General features: G+C 42.3%; 1 protein-coding gene across 3 annotated transcripts in view; it reads right to left on the bottom strand.

The window, feature by feature from the left end:
- Positions 1–18796, bottom strand: part of MAP3K1 (mitogen-activated protein kinase kinase kinase 1) — a 77084-nt gene extending 58288 nt beyond the window's left edge. For 2 of the 3 annotated variants that reach the window (XR_013418347.1, XM_002804368.4), the window contains exon 1: positions 18290–18796. Coding sequence is in view for 1 of the 3 variants with exons in the window: in XM_002804368.4 (XP_002804414.3) it covers positions 18290–18771 (482 nt within the window). In the remaining 2 variants the exon portion in view is untranslated. Of the gene's footprint in view, positions 1–17229; positions 17823–18289 lie in introns of those variants that run through there. The other variant, XM_078004742.1, reaches the window with a different exon arrangement.
- Between the last annotated feature and the right edge of the window lie 2142 nt (positions 18797–20938).

Below are 20938 nucleotides of genomic sequence, written 5' to 3'. Positions count from 1 at the left end.
TATTCAGCATACACACAGAATCCTGTCAAATCCAGGTAGAACCTCAACTACCCTTTCAGCTTCCTTCAAGAGTTTCTTATGAAATTAGCTACAAGTAATCAATAACTAGCTAGAGAACACAAAAATTAAACTCTCTTTTTATCTTCCCTGGCTCCAGCATTTACACCTGGGGCTTACTCAGTTCCCAGCACAGTATGCACACATAGGAAAGTATGTCAATAAACACGTATCGAGCTGAAGTGACAGTGTTTAAGTTTCCATCCATAAGCAGTTCACATAAAAAACTTACGGGCCAGCAAACTATTACTATTGAAGAAAAAATAATGGCATGTCAGAGACACAGTTAAGGATAAAGATATTTATCTTGCCTCGAAGGAGATTTCAGTTTTACCTGAGTGACCTTTCTATAAACTAAAAGATAATCTCCTTTGTTGGGAAGGCATAGGGATCAGGAAGATTACTGAATTCTCTCAGAGCCACTAAGCTCTTTTATAATTATCAAAGAAGGTGCCTGCTGAACACAAAATAAAGGCCCCACATGTGACAGGCAGGCATTCGTTAACTTACTTCACTAGTGAAGAACAACTACTAGTAACAGAATAAATGAACAGAAGTCCATCTAGGCATAACTTAACACTAGATGCTGGCCTTAGATATCATCTTTACTTAAATTAATAAAAGGGCATTACCTACCAAGAATAATTAATTCTCTTAATTAAAACACATTAATTAAAAGAATGCTGAAGTGTGAAATAAGCCTAAATTTAAAATAACTGGAAATGAAAACCAGCTTTCCCTGCCCCCGCCAAGGCCCATTTGTAAAGAGCTTTAACAAGTGTGTCTTGTTGTAAAGACATACATTTCAGAATGCCTGAGGCAATGCAGGAAGCTCCCTGGGAGCATGCACAGAGATACTCAGGTGTGAGCTGAGGCACTGTGGGGGAGGGAGTGTGTGCATAGACAGCAGTAGGTCATGAGCGTTCACTCTCCCCTTACCACTCTGCAAGGCTGCGTAGGCACCAAATGTGAAGCATGTGAGACACACTGGGCAGGCACTCTGTGAAGTACTCCAAAAGTGTTAACAATTACGGCTTTTAATGCATGTGCACACCAAGCATATCTCCAATTCTGCTGGCAAAAAACGTATATATTAACAAAGTTCAACCATACTTTTCCCTGAAGCCTTGTCTCTTCCCTGGCATGGTAAAAACACTGAAATCTAAATGTATTTGTGTTTATAACTTGCCTTATGTTATAAGAACTTCATATAAAAACAAAAAAATGATGGCAAAGCGCAGGGGCTCATACCTGTAATCCCAGCACTTTGGGAGGCCAAGGCAGGCGGATCATGAGGTCAGGAGATCAAGACCATCCTGGCCAACATGGTGAAACCCCATCTCTACTAAAAATACAAAACTTATCTGGGTGTGGTGGCACGCGCCTATAATCCCAGCTATTAGGGAGGCTGAGGCAGGAGGATCACTTGAACCCGGGAGGTGGAGGTTTCAGTGAGCTGAGATAGCGCCACTGCACTCCAGCCTTGTGACAGAGCGAGACTCCGTCTCAAAAAAAAAAAAAACCTTAAAATGCTTCACTAATGTTTTCTGTATTTTTGGAAGACGTAAACAGATAATTTAAAAATTCATCACTACATACGATTTTGACTTCATAATACACTATGTGATGAATAAAAGCTAAGACAAATAAATGAATAATTTTTCCAAGACAATAAAATCTGTGTTTTGATTAAACAAACTTATCTCTTGATTTAAAAAAAAAAATGCAAAGATAATCATAAAAGTTAAGAACGCAGGCTTGAAGTCAAACTGCTGAGGTTCAGTTTCAGGTTTCGCCGCCCACTAGCTCTGCTACCACCTTGCCAGGATACCTCACCTCTCACAGTCTCTGATTTCTCATATGTAAAATGGGAATCAAAATTCACAAGGATGATGTAAGACTTAAATGAGACAAACTACATAAGGCATCCAGTGTACCAAGCACAGAGGAAGTTAACTATTATTGCCATTTCAGATAAGTACAGTAGGAGAGTGACAATGAACTAGGATGATTGAGGTTGGGTCCCAGACCCAGCACTGTAATGAAGCAGGAAACCTCTCAACAATGGCTGAACCCCTTATCCTTGCCACTTTTACTGCTTAGAGTCAGGAGGTTGTCCTTCTGAATTCTAAAATGCTATGATCATAAATCGTAGTATTTTATTTTTACCCTTCTGAAAGGGTAGGTTTTTATATTCATCATCTCATTTGCTCTTCCCAAATTCTGTAAGTATGAAGGGTATCATTATTTCTAATTTATAGATGAGGTCAAACTCAAAAGAGGTCAAATAAAGTAACTTTACTCAAAATCCTGCCAAAGTGTTAGGACAGTAATGGGGAACAGTCTCACAAGCCTGAGCCAGTGCTAACACTTCATCTACCACAATAAGCAGTCAGACAGCAGGTTAAATATCTTTCCACTAAAGACACCTGGCAATTCCCTCTCCAACAGCTAAAAGCGGAAAGAGGAAATCAAATATGCCCACAAGGAATGTCTAGACTCTTGAATTTCAACTGCAATTCAATTAGGTTTTTTACTTTAACAGACACAATAAGCTGTTTAGTATCAAAGTAATTTTGGTTTTCAAAGTATTATCTACAAAAATCTCACCTTCACATAAAGTAGGTCTCCTTAACTCTTGTGAGGTCAAAAAAGAATTCTCATGGAACTTATTTAATTTTTGCATTAGTCCTACATAAGCAATCATAAGTATCTTGAAATACATGAGAATATTCAAAAGGATTAACGTTTAATGTTCTAAAAGAAAAAGTAAATGATACTGGATATCATTTAATAAAGGCATAAATTTCAATTTTTGAAAGTGCAAACTAAATGCCTGCCTGATAGTTGGTCTGATTAAACTCGAATTACAAAATGAACACATAGATAATTAGAAATCATGGGTTAAAAAAAAATTAGGGCTAGTTTTTTTGTGGTCTATCTTCCTCTCTCATAGACTCTGCCTAGAAAGAAGCCTGATTAGGTTTTGGAGTTCACCGGTTTGCGATGGATTCTGCCACCTTTCCTTTTCTACCCCCTGCTCTCCCTCCCATTCCTAATCCTGCAGGTGGGAATCACAGGGGACACATATAATCACAGAGGAGCGAGAGTAATGGCTTTCAGGTTTCTGCAGTGACTGCAGTCTCTGAACCTCAAATTCACACACATGATCCTAAAAAAACCCAACATTTTATCCCATTTTCACGGGTTAAAAAAAAGTTATAGAAGACAGAACTGGAATGCAGAAATGATAAAATTTCTAGGCTATTTTAATGCAAGAATACTGTACTTGAAAAGACCTGACACACATGGCTACTGCTAATAAGCATATGGGAAAGAATGAATTAACATTTTCAATATATTATATTCCTTACGCAGAAACTTCTTACAAAACATTTAAGTGCTGTTACCAATGGTTTTAATGTAGGCAATCTTTCATAGTGCGTTACCAAAAAAAAAAAAAAAAAAAAAATCAAACCTAGATTAGGTATTAAAAAAAAAAACAAACAGTAAATGACAACATAAAATTTTGTGTCTTTGGGCTAAATTTTGTGACAGATTTTTAAACTCTTTAACCAATATAAGATTTAGCTTATGTGCTCTAAATACACACAAAATGATATAGCTGGGGCAGAAGTAACCCAATAGTGTAAGGACAGGAAGTCAGACTAGGAGTAAAAAAGTACAGTACAGGTAATCCAAAGTATAAAGCAGATGGGTAGCATTTGATTACAAACACAAACCCTATCAATGCTCAATAAATGGTTTATAAAATATTTATTTTTAAATAAAGAACTGAGAAATTTACAGGAAAATGTGTGTATACCAGCACTACAGCAACTTTTCTATAGCACAGAACCCAGTGTAAGAGGCTTACTGAAGATCCCGGAACACCAAGTCCCAAAACAACTTGGCCATGTAGAGTGAAAAGGCAATAATTTAGCAAGATCTGTATATGTATGGGGGTGGGGGAGGTAGTAAATGTATGTGTTTAAGAAAGAGAGAGGGAAGGTGAAACATGAAACGGAAACAGAACTTGGGGAAAAAAAATTTCATTTTGGATTAGGGTATGGCCAACAGTATCTTCTACTCAGATAAGAAATGTCTACTAATTTGTTTTTAGTAATTAAAATCTATGACTTTAAAATTTTAAATTTACAACTAAAATCTGCAAAATCTGTGACATCTATTAGTATTCTGGGGGCATCTTCAACAAGAAGAAAACATTATATTACACAATATAACTCTGACCACATTTCTTTAGAAGGCTGCTGGATTCAGAGGTACTTCAGACACTAACGGTTTTGTGTCTTATCACCAAAACTTGGTCCAAGAAGTAAGAGGGAGAAGAAAAAGCAAGAAGTTCTTGAGCATAAACCTTTTCTCTTTAATGCCAAAACTGCTTTTTTTGGAACTGAGCCCAAAAAGGGAAGGCTTTCTTCTCGTGTGTCTTCAGCACTATTTAAAACTCTCCCAGCAAATCATCTTGCAGTGGAGGGAATGTCCTACTATCCACTTAAAAAACTGCAGGATGATTTCAGTTTGCATTGTGCAGATGACAGCTTAGTTGCCTTATTTACTAGTAACAAAATGTACAGTCAGGTATCACCATCAGCCACAACTAGCTAGAGAATGGTGCTGAGGTGACCAAGATTCAGAAGACTTTGCTCTATTCCTGATCACAGCCTTATCTGGAAATCACATGCTAGCAGCACAGAATAAGTGCCCCAAATAAATATCTAATAACTGATCACAACAATAAGAACTAGCATGGGTTGGGGTAGAAGCAGGAAGGGTCAAGCATTCTTTACTGCCAGGAATCCAAGACAAAAAGTAATTACTGCTGAATGTCCGTGTGCTCTGCAATGAATTATGAGCAGTTTCAGTTCTGTGTATAAAAAACAGCAATGCGGGCTTGGCATGGTGGCTCACGCCTGTAATCCTGGCATTCTGGGAGGCCAAGGTGGGTGGACTGCTTGAGCCCAGGAGTTGGAGACCGGCCTATGCAACATGGTAAAACCCCGTCCCTAAAACACAAAACAAAACAAAACAAACAAACAAAAAATTAGCTGGGTATGGCAGCATGCGCCTGTGGTCCCAGCTACTTGGGAGGCTGAAGTGGGAGGATCAACGGAGTCTGGGACGGTTGAAGCTGCAGTGAGTCATGATCGTGTCACTGCACTTCAGCCTGGGTTAAGGAGTGAGACCCTATCTCAAAAAAAAAAAAAAAGAAAAGAAAAGAAAAACAGCAATAGGCAAGGTGGTTTGTGTGAATACGCTTCAAGTTGGTGCAATTACAATGATTAAATCAGTTAAACAGTCTTATTCCAAGTCTATTTGAAAGTCATAATTTTTTAGAACTTGAGCCCAAAATAATAGGATTAACAGTGATATGCATTTGCATTTTCTAGTAGCTGTCAACTTTATCCAAATTACATGACAAGAGCTCCCAAAATATAATTAAGTGTGAATTTTGACAATTAGGAAGCAATATGATTGTTACCAAGCGATGCATTTTTAACCTAAAAAAAGATGCATACATATTACTTACAAAAAGGTCTTTATAAACATAGGAAGAAGTCAAAGAAGAGGCTTTTTTAGAGGTTATATCCAAGAATGTCCCTTCTTTATACAATTAACATTGAGAAGAAAAAGATAGCTTTTAATAGCAAGGTTGTCAAAAAATTAAAGTTATTTTCAAAACTGTCCCCTTAGTAAGGTAGTATTTGCTAAACACAAACATGTTAATAACTCTGACCTAATTTATTTTCTCCAATTTGTAAAATAATATTCTCCTAGCAGTTATAAGCTTTTTTAAAAACATATTTTCTCATCACTTAATGTTGCTTAACAAATATGATTTCTTTTTTCTAAGCCTTTGCTGCTTTTCATTTGCATTTCTCTTTATAGTTGTTACCCAGGTTTAAAATTCCAAGAGTTTATAAGTTCAAAAAACTAATTGTTGTTTCAATAATTACAGCTAAATTTAGCCACAAGAAGTAATTTCCAAGTTAAATTTTTGGAGAGTTGCTAGAGCTTGAAGGGAACTGAGAGATTATGTAAACCAACCTTTTCACAGATGAGAAAACAAGACCAATAAACCTGCATTAGGTCACAGAGATGAGAACTCTGAGATGCTTTATCCCATATCACAGAATTTTGAAAGTTGTCATTTTCTATTTTTCTAGTAAATCATTTCAAAATAACGGGAAAATATATTGTTATCAAGATGATGCATTACCTACACAAACTGCCTTTGCTGACCTAGTGGTAAGTAGCACGGCAACCTTGGGGGAGGCTCTTAACCTCATCCTCATCTGTACAGTTAAAGGTTTAAGTAGTGAGAAGAGATAGTTATGTGCAAGAGTACTATCTATAGTTAGTATTAACTGAATACTTTTCTGGATCAAGAATGGTGCTTGATCCAGAAAAGCACCACTAAAATGGTACCAACGATCCCATTTTAGAGACAAGAAATTCAAGGTTCAGAGAAGTGACTTCCCTGGGGTCCAAGTAGCTAACAGGTCTAATTCCTAGGGCCCAGGTTCTTTTTTTGTATTTTTAGTAGAGATGGGGTTTCATCATGTTGGCCAGGCTGGTCTCGAATTCCTGACTTCAGGTGATCCACCCGCCTCGGCCTCCCAAAGTGTTGGGATTACGGGCGTGAGCCACTGTGCCTGGCCGGACCCAGGTTCTTAATCACTACAGTATATGGTCTCTGAAATGTCAACATGTAGTTCCAAAACCAAATTCAGGACCACGGTGGATGGAATTCATTTTGCCATGAGAACACTTCCCAATCTGTGAACCTCTGAAACTATGTGGCGCTACTGAAGTGCAAAAGCCACAGCTCCCAGATTTGTGACCCCAGACTGTCTTGTCCCAGCTCTGATGTAAATCCTTCCTGGGGCCTCCTGACCCACTTCCTAACACTCTCTGGTTACCTGTCAAATTACAAAGGCTTTTTTATTTGGTCCTAAGTGCTGAGATCCAAGGATTGGTCAGTAGTGGCAATACAAGGCAGAGAGCTCTGCGTGGCGCTCTCTCTGGCCAGAGCCAGACATTGTGTCCCAGCTGGGTCTCTGCACCCTGCCTCCACTCTGACCGAGGTACCAGAACTATACTTGCAGTCCTCCATGCCATCCTAAGACTGCTGATTTCTGGGTCTGTGTGTTCTCCACCCACCCCTAGGCCACAAAACCTCCTTGCAAGTTCCCTTCACCTGGTTCACTCCTCCACATTCATCAGGACTTGGCTTGGTGCTCCACCTCACATTTCCCAAAAAAGCCCCCTGATGCCTCCCTGACTCCCAGTGGGCTGGGGCCTGCACTATCTTTGTCATCAGGTAAGCTCCTCCACAGGCAAGTGACTACAGGATGGAGACGTCCTTCCTGCTGTGTCCCCAGCACCTTGGTGCCTGGCTCACAGCTCTGGGAGTGTTTCCTGGAGGCATGGACATCTCCTTCTCAGAAGTGATAGCAGGACTGAAGACACTCGCTCTAGCATGCTTACTACTCTGACCTTTCCTTTCTCAAGAAAGAACATCCACAGATCTGACAAAAAGGGATGTGAGTGACCTGCACATCTAACATGCTTGCTCACCTACAACCTGTCAGCTTGCTGGGACCCTGTCTGCGCAGGTCCAGCAGCTGACATAAACCTTGTGATGCCTACATCGTCATCAAGCTCTCTGCTTGAAGTATTTAAGCATATCTGTTGTCTGAACTGTGAAGGCCTCGGTTTGTTCTCAAGGACGGCAATGTAGGTTGGCAGCAACATTTTTTCCCTGAGACCACACCTCTAAGCTTTTACCTCAAAATAAGAAAATCTGATTCACTTTACAATACTGTGTGCTTTACAAACATCTCTTTGTAAACTGTCGTTCAGTAAGACCTGACTACGTGCACAATGATAGAGAAAAACACTAAAAAGGCTTAAAAGTAGCAAATCTACCTCAGGTATCGAGGAACGTTAAAACCAGAGTTCAGCAGAATTCACAGTATAGCAATGATTTCTACAAAGCCACATCTATTTTTTAGTGGAATACCAATAATTCTTTATTGCAAAGAGAATAAAAACAAAACAAACAAAAAACCTCACCACAGAGCTGGAAGGAGTATTCTAGATAGAGGTTAGAGCATTGGGCATGCCGAGAAAGGGTGATCAGCTGCAGGACAGAGCTGGAATTCAGCTGGTTAACAGTCCAACCAGAGAAGCCATTTCAAATGCTTTATCTATGTATTCATGCCAACACTTTTTATAAAATAAATTTTTAAATAAAAATTGTTTTCTAAAAAAAAAAAAAAAAAAAAAAAGAAGGGTCAGTTGAGGGACTAAAACTATGAGCATGGTGCCCAATGACTGCAGCAGACTGTTCTGAGGGACTGCTGAGATTGAGCAGAGGCCTGAGAGCTAGGGGTTTCTGAACTGCGTTACAGAGTCTGAACTTTATTCTGAGGGTGAAGAAAAGGTTGACAGTGAGTTGACAGTGGCGTGACCCTGGGTTAGCAGCCATGGCAGTGGAGAAAGTTGGGTGGATTCTCAGGCTAGTAGGAGAGTGGTAACAACAAGAACTGGTGACTGATTGGAAGCTGAAGGTGTGAAAGCCAGAAGAGTAAGAGCACAGCATTTAAAGAGACAGTAGCAGTGTTTACCCTGATGGGCACCCTAAATCACATGGAGATCTGAATGCAAGGATGAAGAGGCTGAGCAGGGCAGGGACGCAGCCTGGACATGTGACTGCCACAGTGCCTGGCAGAGGGGTCCCTCCTGGAGGAACTATCCTGGAGAAAGTTGTAAGCAGGATTCTGTGATAAAAGCCAAGATGTCTTAGACACCACAGTATCAGTGAGTCAGCAAAGATACAGCTGATAATCTCCCGACAAACCCTTTCTTTCTGGTTAAATACTAGCTTTCCTTCAATCTTTGTACAAAACTTGAAATCTGGTTATTTAAGAATCTAGACCCAGCCGGGCGCAGTGGCTCACACCTGTAATCCCAGCACTTTGGGAAGCTGAGGCGGGTGGATCACCGGAGGTTGGGAGTTCAAGACCAGCCTGGCCAACATGGTGAAACCCTGTCTCTACTAAAAATACAAAAATTAGCTGGGCTTGGTGGCAGGCGCCTGTAATCCCAGCTATTCGGGAGGCTGAGGCAGGAGAATCACCTGAATCCGGGAGGCGGAGGTTGTGGTGAGCCGAGATCGTGCCATTGCACTCCAGCCTGGGCAACAAGAGCAAACTCCATCTCAAACAAAAAAAAAAAAAAAAAGAGAAGAAGAAGAATCTATACCCTTGGAGCAAGAACAATATCTTTAAGACTCTGTCTCAAAAAAAAAAAAAAAAAAAAAAGGAAAAGATCAGTATATTAGTGATAGTGGTGATTATTAAGCATTTTAAAGAAACTGCAGGGTATAAAATGACTCAGGTCAACAGTAACAAAAAAGATTTTTCCACACAGATAATAGTTAAGACATTTGGTGAGCAGCATCCAATTTTATATAATTCTAAAGTACATATTTATTCAGTATCATCAAGGCTAGAGAACTACATCTTACAGAAAAGTTAGAGGCTTACCACTGAAAGGTCAAGACACTTTCTATAACTATCTTGGATAGTAACTTTCCTTAATCTATATTACAAGCTGCCCAACTTCACTGAGTATATTTTTAAATGGTAGAGGCTACCCAGGTGGAACTAACTGTACCAATGCCAGGTGGCCCCGACTGCAATGTTTTGACATCCTCTTCTCCCTCTCTCCTCTGTGAGGTGTGCCAACACTGCTGCCTTTGGGGAACCTGCCTCCTGCAGGACTCACACTGCCACCCCCTCTAACTGGCTGCTTCTAATTGCTGCATGTTAGGAACACCACATTAACAAGATTGCATGAACAACCTCTGAAATAAGTATCAATCCTGAGCAAATGCCCTGGGAACTCTTCTAAGTGTAAAATCAAAGTGCTTCAAAGCACATATTTTGTTACAGGTCGTTTGGCTGCTTTGAGCATTTTTTCTTACTTCTTAGTGCTAACTCACGTTCTAGATAAGAGAGGCTGCTGGGTTTACTTACCAACAGTAAACTTTAAAATGTTTTCTGTTATATAGGTTCTTGGCTTCTGCAATCTCGTGGAGTACCTGCCTAACAAATACTATCTGCAATGCAAATGTGAACTTTTATTTATCCCAAGTTGAATTATGATCAAATTAATGAATTTTGGATGCAGTAGGGTTATCAAGACAAGAATTCTAAAAATGATATCTTGAGTTTAGATGACATCCTGAGAACTTAAAAAATAAGAATTATATTAATGCATGACACCTTTATGTGTATATTCATTCACACAGATGTATGTGTGAATATATAAATGCATATATATACACACACACTCTTAACTCCCTATTAAGTACAGAATAATTATATATACATAGCAGACTCTTCTTACCTATAAAGTTGTCATGCAGTATAGCTATTTGCTCTCTACTACATTAAGCTGTCCTATTTCACTCGAGGCACTAGGCATGTCTACAAGTCCAGATACCTCTCAATGAGTCTACCACAAATCTACAATGTGGAAACACCAATAGTCTAGACTTTTGTCATTTAACACCTTTTTAGTTATGTCCTAAATTACGTCTGACTAAACAGGAAAAACAGTGGATCCACTAATTTGAACATGCCATGCCATTATCTCTCTCATTCATTTATTCAACAAATATTTACACAGTGTCTACCCTATGCCAGGCATCTTGCTAGGTGCTAGGTCCAGGCCCTGCCCACTCAGTCTTCAGTCTTCTGGGGAAGGTAGTCATTCATTAAATAACAAATGTACAAACACAACACTGACAGTAGGGACACCCTGCTACAAAGCCCGTCCGGGCGGATCAGGGAAAGCTTCCCTGAGGAAGTGTCAATGACTTAACAATGAGGAGCTGACTTTATGGAGAAACAGTGTTCCTGGCAGAGGGAGCATGTGAGGGCCCTATAGCAGAAGGCAGTGAGTCTGAGGAAATGAAAGCAGGCAACCCTGCCATGGAACAAGGGCAAGTGTGAGCTGAGATGGGCCTGGAGAAGCACGCAGGGGCCCGACCAGGCAGGGACTCGGTAAGGCACGTTAAAGATTTCCTGGTCTTTATCCAAATGGAAGGCATCTGAACATCTTAAAATTAAATTACATTTACTTTTCTGGAGGGAGAAAGTTATGATCAGATTTACATTCTGAAATGATCACTCTGGCCACCTAATACAGAGAACAGATTGGAACAGACTGCAAAGGAGAAAGGACACAGAATCAGGCAAGGAGGCTACTAAGTTAGTGGAAATGAGAGACAATGGGCACCTGGCTAGGGGTGTGATAATAGGTCAAACTGCCAGCACCTAAGGATGGACTGAATCTGAGGAGGTGAGAGGAGGAGGTGTCAAGGGTGACTTCTCGGTTCTGGTTCTGCCATTTAACGAGCAGGGAACATGTTAGGAGGTTTAGGGAAGATCTTGAATTTGGTTTTAGACATCTGACTGCACAGGTGTCATGTAGCCAGGTGTAGGTCTGGACTTGAGGAGAGGTCATGGTTAGGACAATAAACTCTGCAATCATTTGTAAATGGTCCATAACTGATCTAAGGGCATTAATAAGACTGGGGTGGGGATGGACAAGACAGAATGATAGAAGGCCTAGGACCACCCTGGGGATCTTCTAGTATCAACATTCAAGAGGATGAAGATGGGCGCCACGGAAGAAGTGTCATAGTTAAGAGGAAAATCAGGAGGGCTTACCAATTAACTCAAATAACCAGACACTTTCAAATACCAGGAATTCAATTTTCTCAATATTTGACAGTTTGAGCATGGCTCCTATTATTTTGTAACTACACTAATTATTAGAAGGCTCACATAATATAAAATTGGTCAATATTATCAATGACTGCTTGTTAAATGCCAACTACTGCTATCAAACATCAAGCAATGGTCTGGGCGCAGTGGCTCATTCCTGTAACCCCAGCACTTTGGGAGGCCAAGGTGGGCGGATCACTCGAGGTCAGGAGTTCAAGACCAGCCTGGCCAACATGGTGAACTACTATCTCTACAAAAAAATACAAAAATTAACGGGGCATGGTGGGGCATGCCTATAATCCCAGCTAGTTACTCGAGAGGCTAGGCAGAACTGCTTGAATCTAGGAGGAAGAGGTTGCAGTGAGCAGAGATTGCGCCACTGCACTCCAAGCTGGGTAACAGAGCAAGACTCTGTCTCAAAAATAAATAAATAAATACCAAACGTTGTACAAAAACTCACAAAAAACAGTTCTTGCCTTCAAAACTTGTCTTAAGCTAGAACATGATTAAAATCACACTACATTATTTTAATCTTCAGATAACACTAATTTAACCACTTTGGGAAAATTAATTCATGTTAACATTTCTGGGCACCTAATATTCATGGGTGCCAGACACTAGTCTAGATGCTGGGAGATGGTGCAAAGAATCAGATAAAACTCCTGGTCTATTAACAACTGGTATTTAGTATTCAGAATGCCATAAGACCAGTTTGAAAATTATGTGATAACATATCACTTAAATTATTGTTTAGGCAATGAAGAAAAGTAAAGCCGGACACAGTGGCTTGCAACTGTAGTTCCAGCTATGTGGAAAGATCACCTGGGCCCAGGAGTTCGATGGGCCCAGCCTAGGCAACATAGTGAGAACCCATTTCTAATTTAAAAATAAAAAAAGTAATGATAACATCTGTCAAGAGCAAACTTCCACCTACACCCCAGTATTGACTCTCTTCTCACTACACATCTATCCATCATCATTATGCTTACAGGTGATAAACTTATTTAACGCACTAACTACAGTACTGTGTAGGCTGTACCATGTGGCTCCAGGCACTTTTTCCAGTCTTCAAGAGGTCTGATGGGTTAGTTAATTCCCAGGTGACTGATGTGTACTTGCAGAATTATACACTTGGTGAGTTTTAACAATTCCCCTTAGTATTCTACAACATCTCGATCAAATTAACATCTGTATCAAACCAGCCTCGTATTCCAAAGGACTCAGTCACTAACAATACAGAACTCCCTTCCATACCAAACATAACTAAATCACCTATGACATGCCATAGAGTAAATAAAGGCTACCTTCCTTGATCATCTTATGCCCTAGAGCATTATTTTACATTTCTCCATGTTGTTTTCATAACTAGTAGAGTTGCTGTTACTAATAATAAAGACTGAATTTCAGAACTAGCATCAGCAGATGTTGAATTTCTTGCTCCTCGTATCTCCTTTTTAATTTTCTCTTGCAAGAAAAAAAAAATCATGCCTGAACATGCAGTTTTGTATATATTCCTCTTATGAGAGTAGGCAGAAATAGTTTGAAACCAGTATGTTGTATCCCCTCTGTATCCCCCATCTCTCTTATAGCACTTAACACAGTATTGTGAAACATGTTCATACTACAACCTACCGACAGAAACAGCTTGTGCACTCATAATCTTTTTCTCCACCACCCAAGACCACTACCTTGCAGAAGTTCATAAATGTTAAACGGATGCAGTCTAAAACAATAACAAAGGGGTAGGGTATAGCAATACTAAAAGTTTCTCTTCCTGTGTGATTATCATGAATGAACCACGTTAATTTCAGCTTCTTTATCTCCTTTCATTTATGATTTAATACAGCACAAATCAATAAATCTAAGAAACATTCAACACTAATGACTAATCCTCTCTGGCAGACATGATAGGGTGATCTAAATACAGTTTACTTGTATTACATATACAAGGCCAGGTTACAGAAACATACCTATTGGCAAACTTAGCAGAGGGTAGAGATCTAGCTCATGATCTATTAGAATTCCTGCAAAACAAATTTCTCCTTAAAAATAATCAATTAATTTGATTGTTAATTTGAAAAAGAAAATAGAAGAAGCAGAGTAGTGGAAAGAAACAGACTGTGCAGTCAGACTGACTTGGGATTGAATCCTAGCTTTCTTCTAGTTGTGTGATCATAAGGCTTTACCATCTCAGATGAGTTTGCACCTTCAGAAAACAGAAATTACACTATCTTACGGGACTGCAGTGATGATTAAATGAGATTATATAAAAATATATATATAATACATATAATAGATATTATACACACACACAGAAGGCAAAAAAGGTGATTATATAAAAGGTATCTAGGCATATCTATATGCTCAATGAATATGTTTTAAGCCACAGATAAAATCCTAATATATTTTTGCAATCTGAAAAGAGTACCTGACTAATCTCACACTTTGCAATGAACCATCTACTAATTCTGGCCCTGATTATTTCTTTCATGATTAAACATGTTCTTAAATAATTTCTTAAAGACAACTTTGGGTTACTCCTAATCTTACACATTTCCTCACATTAATACTCTACCATTTACATCTTTAAGTTGCTTAAGCTTTTAACTTAGGATATGAAAAGAGGCTAGGACTAAGGAAACAACCACGTCCATACTTGACGTATTTGATAGAAGCAAAGAATTCCAAGATTAAAGGTGTAATATACAAGGAGTTCCTAAGCAGCCTCTAGAGACTATTACTTTTCCATGACACATTTTCCCATTGCCTTCTGTGTAAGAGATAGCCCTCAACCCAAGAAGATGACTAGAGTACAAAATGCAAAAGTGGTGCTTTCTACCTGAGAGCATTTCTGAATGTCCCATATTTTTCCTCATGGTAATCCATTCCCCATTAACTAACTTGCCACTCCATCATTTCTTCCTTTGGGATGCACACAGGCAGTGTCAAGGACTGATTAGCCGACTCAGCCTAAGCAAGCTGTAGCTAGTTTTTTTTTTTTTTTTTTTTTTTTGCTCTTGTTGAAAGCAAAAGAACACTCCTTTCTTCCCACATTTTGAAATCTGCAAGTTGACAACTCAGTGGCCATTTCTAAAACATGCAACATATTATGCTCGAGGTGCTATGGAAGTCGTAAAAGAATACCAATGAACAGGGCTACTTCCTGTTTTTCATATCTAACAAAATGGAGTTATTATAGTGCATTGGAAATCATATATTAAGGAATGTTGGTTAACCAGTCATTCTTGCCAAAATCAGATATGAAAAGAAAATAAAAGTTGGCAACAATTCTAGCTCTGATATTTCTCTTCCAGAATTTTATTTAATAAGGTTCATCTTTGAAGAATGCATTAATTTTCTTACCTGATTTAAAATGAAATTGAGACCATGCTTAACTAAAACCTTACAAATTCATGGAATACTAACTTATGTGACTACCTTTATTTTTATAAAGTCACCAACTTAATATTTTAAGAGTAATTTTTCAGTAATAACGCTCTTATAACTCCTCTTTACTAAAAGGTCACTAAATTATATTTTTGGCCTAACAGCTTTAAAAAGGAAGTGAAATCTGAGGGCTATATGAGGATATAAAAGCAGCCTGTGAAATATCTTTAGTTTTAAACAAAAACTAACATTAACAAGTACAGCATATCTTGTTCTTTCACGGGGCCAGCAAATTGATAGTTTGGTTTTTTTAAGTTACAAAAATAGGATGGGGTAATTATATCTACCAAACTCACAATAGCCTGTTCAATGGAGAGTAACACTGTAATTTTTCTTCAAAGACAGTAAATAGGAAGAAAAAGCCCCTAAATTCTGTAATATAAGGAAAAATTCCAAACCCTTGGGCGCCACTTACAGGCGCTTTCACTGATTTCAGCTATTAACCCTGAAAAAGAGGGACAAACTTAAAATCTTCTATTTAAATGAGTATTATTTATATAACTTCTAATTCAAAGTGTATTTTCTACATCCAAAGATCAGAAGGAAATTCTAAAATTAAAAAAAAAACCACAGAACTCTCAAATATTTCAAAATCTTAGATTTTCCTCTTGGAAGTATGAATGTAACTTAACAACTGTCAAAAAAAAAAAAAGTAAAACATAAAGTTCAACTGATACTTTATTGAGTTGGCTATAATCAAGGGGTTTTTTTCTAAAGCTTTAATTTAAATGGTAAGTAATCATGTATCATAACCAACATGTAACACAAAATATACACACACAAATAAGATACAAGCCGTCTCCCCACAAAGTCTTACACCAACAGATTCAAATGAATTTCAACCCAATTGTTAAGGAAAAAAAATTCACTATAATATTTCATAAGGTTAGGGAATCAACATTTTACTATAAATGAAATCTTTACATATGACATTTGGGATAAAACAACAGCATTCTGACTAGTAAAAATAATTTTTTTAAAAAAAGATTATTCTTACTAGCCCATTATTTTCTTATACTGTGCAATTATAACCTACACCTTAAGCAAAGGGTTTGAAAAAACCTCGGTTATAAAACGCAAATACTAAGCATGGATTACTTACTCCCTAAATTCTATCTGCCTCCACCTTAGACCTCTTGTTTTGTGTCGAGACAACACTAAGCAATTTCAGTACATTATTTTTACAATGGATGCTCTTCTACTATATTCACAGCTCATTAAGAGGACTAGAATGCTGACGTTTGCTAAATTATTTATTGCATCCAAAAAGTTAGGTCTCCTTAGATACAATTTTCTTAAATTTGGGGAGTTTATCTGGAGTTCATTTAAAGTAAAAGTTGCCTTCAAAGAATTATTCTAGTTAAGTTTTAATACAATCTGCACAGAAACAGAAAAACTATAGAGGTTCATAACTCTTGTAAGAATAAATTACATGTACAAGTGCACAGAAAACTGTTATCAGTCACAAATCTCCTTTCGTCTCAGTAGTGCCATGGCACAGTGCGGAGCATGTTTTTTAGTTCTTGGGGGGGTGGAAGAGGACATCTAAATATTAAACGGATCGTGATTTTAAGCAAATAATCAAGTGCACAAAAAATGCCAGAGCACTTTAGATAATTAATCCAAACCAAGGACTCCTACTGTCAAATTCGTCTCACAAAATGACACGCTTTATTCTCATAATAAAGGTCAGGGAATTCTACAGGGCAACGAGGGACTATCACAAAAACATTTCCAGCAACTCAAAATACCCATCAAGACTTTGTGCTTTGCATACGTTAATTAGATTTTTAAAAAGCAAACAAGGACGTAGCTGTCACACTTAAAATAATTTCCTTTAACATAAAAATTTCCAGTAGCCAAAAATGGGAGAGACCAATAAACCGCTGGTCTAAATTACCTTACACATACTGTACTTCATATGCACCAGAAGACGCATCTGAACCGAAGCCCACCGCACTGTGGCCCCTGGAATTCAGCGGGCGGCCCGCGCCGGGACACCGAGCAGGAAGCACCGCACCCGCGACGTGGTCCGCGGACCAAGCCGGAGGGGCTGCGGGGAGCAGTCACCACTGCTTTGAAACTGAATGGCTGACACATCCGGTCCTGGCTCTTACACCACTCCGCCAAATGCAAACTTCAAAGGCCAAATTCAAACTCCAAACAGAAGTCACTCAAGTGACTTAGCAGTGCAGTTCGCATTCCCAGGAACACTCAGAGCCCCTTGGGGGCCGCAATTAGACAAACCGCACTTCCTAAAAGACTGCAAGCCCCTGCGAGTGTGCAGCCTCCCGCCGCACCGCTTTGACAGGCGTTACCAAGCCGTCCTCCTCCAACCCTGCGGCCGGCGCTGGGGGCGCGCCGCCTGCGTCCGGGCCTGGCCCGCGATACCTGCCTAGGGTCTCGAGTCCCGGGCGGGCCGAGGGGCTCTGCCTGTCACGGCCGCTGGGACCTGCTACTTTCTCTTCGGCCCTCTCAGTCCCCCACCCGACCTCGGGCTTCCCACCCACCCCGCCCCTTTTCCGACCACCGCCCGCCGCAGGCTCGGGCCTCGCCCCCAATGCCTTTACCCCGGGGACACCCGTTCGGGGGCGCCGCCGCAGGGCCATGCCCCGGCCCCGGGCTCCTCGGAGAGCCCCGATTCCAGGAGTCCCATAGAGCCAGCCATGGCCCCCTACACCTTTTCGCAACGGTTCCCCGCAGAGAGGCTCGCACGCCTGTCACATGTCTGCAAACAATAACAAACTCTTCCGCACGTCCCCGTCCGGTCCCCCAGGCTCTAGGTCCGGGGCGCCGCCCGACTCCGGAGGGGTCGGGGGGTGCTCAGGGGCGCGGGTCCCGGCGAGCGGCGCGTAGCCTCACTGCGCTGAGCCCCGGGACGCCGTGCATGGTGCCCAGGGTTCATTCATTGCCCTCCGCCCGCTCCCAAGTCCCCGCCGTGCCCCGGCCGCGCTGCTCACCCGGCGGGGGCCGCTGCAGGAGGTGGCTCGGCGGCGGGCGCCCGCTTCTCCCCGGGCTCGGCCGCTGCGGGACTCGAGGCGCCGCTGTCCGGCGCGGCCACCGGCTCGGCAGGGTGGGCGCCGCCGCGGCTCGCGGCTCCGTGGGGCGGCGGCACCGCCACAGGCTGGAAGCCGGTCCCACTCCCCGCTGCGTCCGCGGGCTCCGGCGACGGGGAAGTCGAGGAGGACGGCGGTGAGGCGGCAAGGAAGAGCGGCGGCTCAGGCAGCTGGTCCAGCTCCACACTCCGCACTTTGCGCAGCTGCCGCCGCCGCCAGTCCGCCCGCTCGCGGCCCCCGCTGCCCGCCTCCCGCAGCAGTCCCGCGGCCGCCGCGGGCGCGCTGCTCGCCTTGAGGGCCCCTCCGCCGCCGCCCGCCTCAGGGCTTGCAGCCCCGGCGCCCGGGAATCCAGACGACGAGGCGCGATTCCCCGCCGCCGCCGCCATTTTCTCTCGCGGGCTACATTCGCTCGGCCCCTGCGAGGGAGGGAGGGGGCGGGGAGAGCGCAGGGGGCGGGCACTGCGCCGCCAGCGTAAGGCCTCCTGCGCCAACTGCGTGAGTGCGGCCCGCCGGGCGCCTGGCCTGGACTGACCGACGGGCGGGCGCGCTGGGTCCGGCCTGCGGCAGAGGTGTGGGCGGAGGGCGGCCCGGCGGCCGCAGGTGGGAGGGAGTGGGCTGTGCTCTCGGCCGGGCGAGAGGGCGGGCGGACGAGGTGGACTGGGAGAGGGAGGGGGCGGGGGCGCCCTGGACTCAGCGCTGCGCGCGCCGCGCCGCCAGGTAGTCCCGGCCTCACCGGCGACAGGAGGAGCCTTGGCGGCGGCGCCGCGCCGCTTCCTCCGCAATCTCGGCCCGGCTCCGCGGGAGCTCGCCGGAGGGCAGTTGCGGCTTCCGAAAGAAAGAATTAGTTCCGACTTGGGTTTCTGGTGCTTGAAAAGGACGCAGGCCAGAGGGTTTACAGTCTGTCATTCGCACTGCCCTTTGCAGTGGGCGTCGAGGGACCAGGGCGCGGACCAGCCTCCCACCGACGCGCAGGTGGCGCCCGGGACCGTCGCCTGCTGCAAAGCGAAAGCAAGTCAACGTTTAGCAGGCAGGCTGCCGCGGACCAAAAAATAAAAGTTTTGTTTTTGTTTTCTTTTGAAAAGAAAACACTTCTCTATTGTCCCACTCCTATCCCTGTGCTACAAATAACAAAACTTCAAAGTTTTCTGTAATACGTTACATCCTGAAGCTGCTGATTTGGGACAACTACCCCCTACCCGCACCAAGTCCCCACAGCCTCTGAGAAACCGTGGTGGGGAGGAAAGGAAGGGGGTGTCCTGGTCGATCTTTAGTAGTTTTTCCTTGGCTGTCTTTGGGAAAGACAGTCGCGTACAGGACCACTTAGAGCGCGTTTGGGGAGGGGACCAGCGCTGTGCCAGGAAGTGCTCGGCAATGTCACCCTCGGCCAGGTCGGCCCTCCCCGAATCCGATGCTTCTCGCCGCACGTCCTTCTTCCCTGCAGGGTCGGGCCACCGGCCGGGTTCCCTCTGTCCCCACCCCTGCAGGGCCGGGCTGCCCCTAGTTCCTGGACTCTACGTGAGAAGGTGCTTTGGGATGGAAAAAGCAACATTTACACGTCAATGATTTTTGACCTTTTGTCAACTGAGGAGAGCTTCTGTGTTGCGTATATTTCTTCCTTCCTTGCCTTTCCTCCCGCTGGTTTGTTTAGGATGGGGAATCTCCCAAAACCCAGGAGGAGCGTCTATAGATTTACTTTGTGAAACATGATTAAGGAGGGGGGAAGTTAGGGGTGGGGAGTACGGATTCTCACGGAGGTAATCTTGTCAGTCTTCACATATTTAGACAAAAGCCTGAACTATTTACAGAAAAATTCCATTGACTTCTTGAGACTAGGTAAAATGAAAGCCCCTTTCCCAGATATAATGTTAACTGCGTAAGCAGGTTAGATCAGAGGGGTTTTAAAAAGTCCGGATTTCATATTAGCTCAATGTTTTGAAAACTGCTGTAACATCTCCCGTAAGATAGTTTTAGATCGTTATACTCAACGGTACAAATTTTGAAAGTTCAGATAAATCTGTTAAAAATTAAGTCTACAGTTAGGCTATAATTATATGCTCTTTTAATGGCACTCAAATGTATCATTCAAACCAAACAGTAGTTATTTCCTAGGTTTTCCCGGATTGTCACACCCACCAAATCCTAAACTGAAACGGATAAACTTTCCTTGTTCCTATTTTGATCTAAAGACTTTTAAATTTGCACGCACATATTCAGGTACCTGTAAGTGAGAAAAGTAAGTGGAAGACTTTAGCCAGAGTAGCAAAGTAAAAAGGAGTTTCCAGCAAAACTTTGATTTTTGACTCTCTGTACAGTGGTTGAAACTGGGGGGGATCAAAGGGAGAGGGCTACCCAGCGCAGCGCTATCAACTAGACCCAATTCTCTAACTTCCTCCAGCCACCACATATTACTATGGAGAAACCTCAGTGTTGGCCTTTTCCCACAGTTTTTGGTGCTTTGAGTCATTTTTTTTCTTTAATTTTTTACGTAAATATTCAGGTTGTCATTATGCGTCTGCATATGGACAGACTGATTTCTTAAAGAGAGAACCAAAG

This window comes from Macaca mulatta, chromosome 6 (assembly GCF_049350105.2).
Source record: "Macaca mulatta isolate MMU2019108-1 chromosome 6, T2T-MMU8v2.0, whole genome shotgun sequence".
NCBI classification, from domain to species: domain Eukaryota; kingdom Metazoa; phylum Chordata; class Mammalia; order Primates; family Cercopithecidae; genus Macaca; species Macaca mulatta.
The sequence above is the reverse complement of the archived record's forward strand: the minus strand, read 5'-3'. Positions and strand labels throughout refer to the sequence as shown.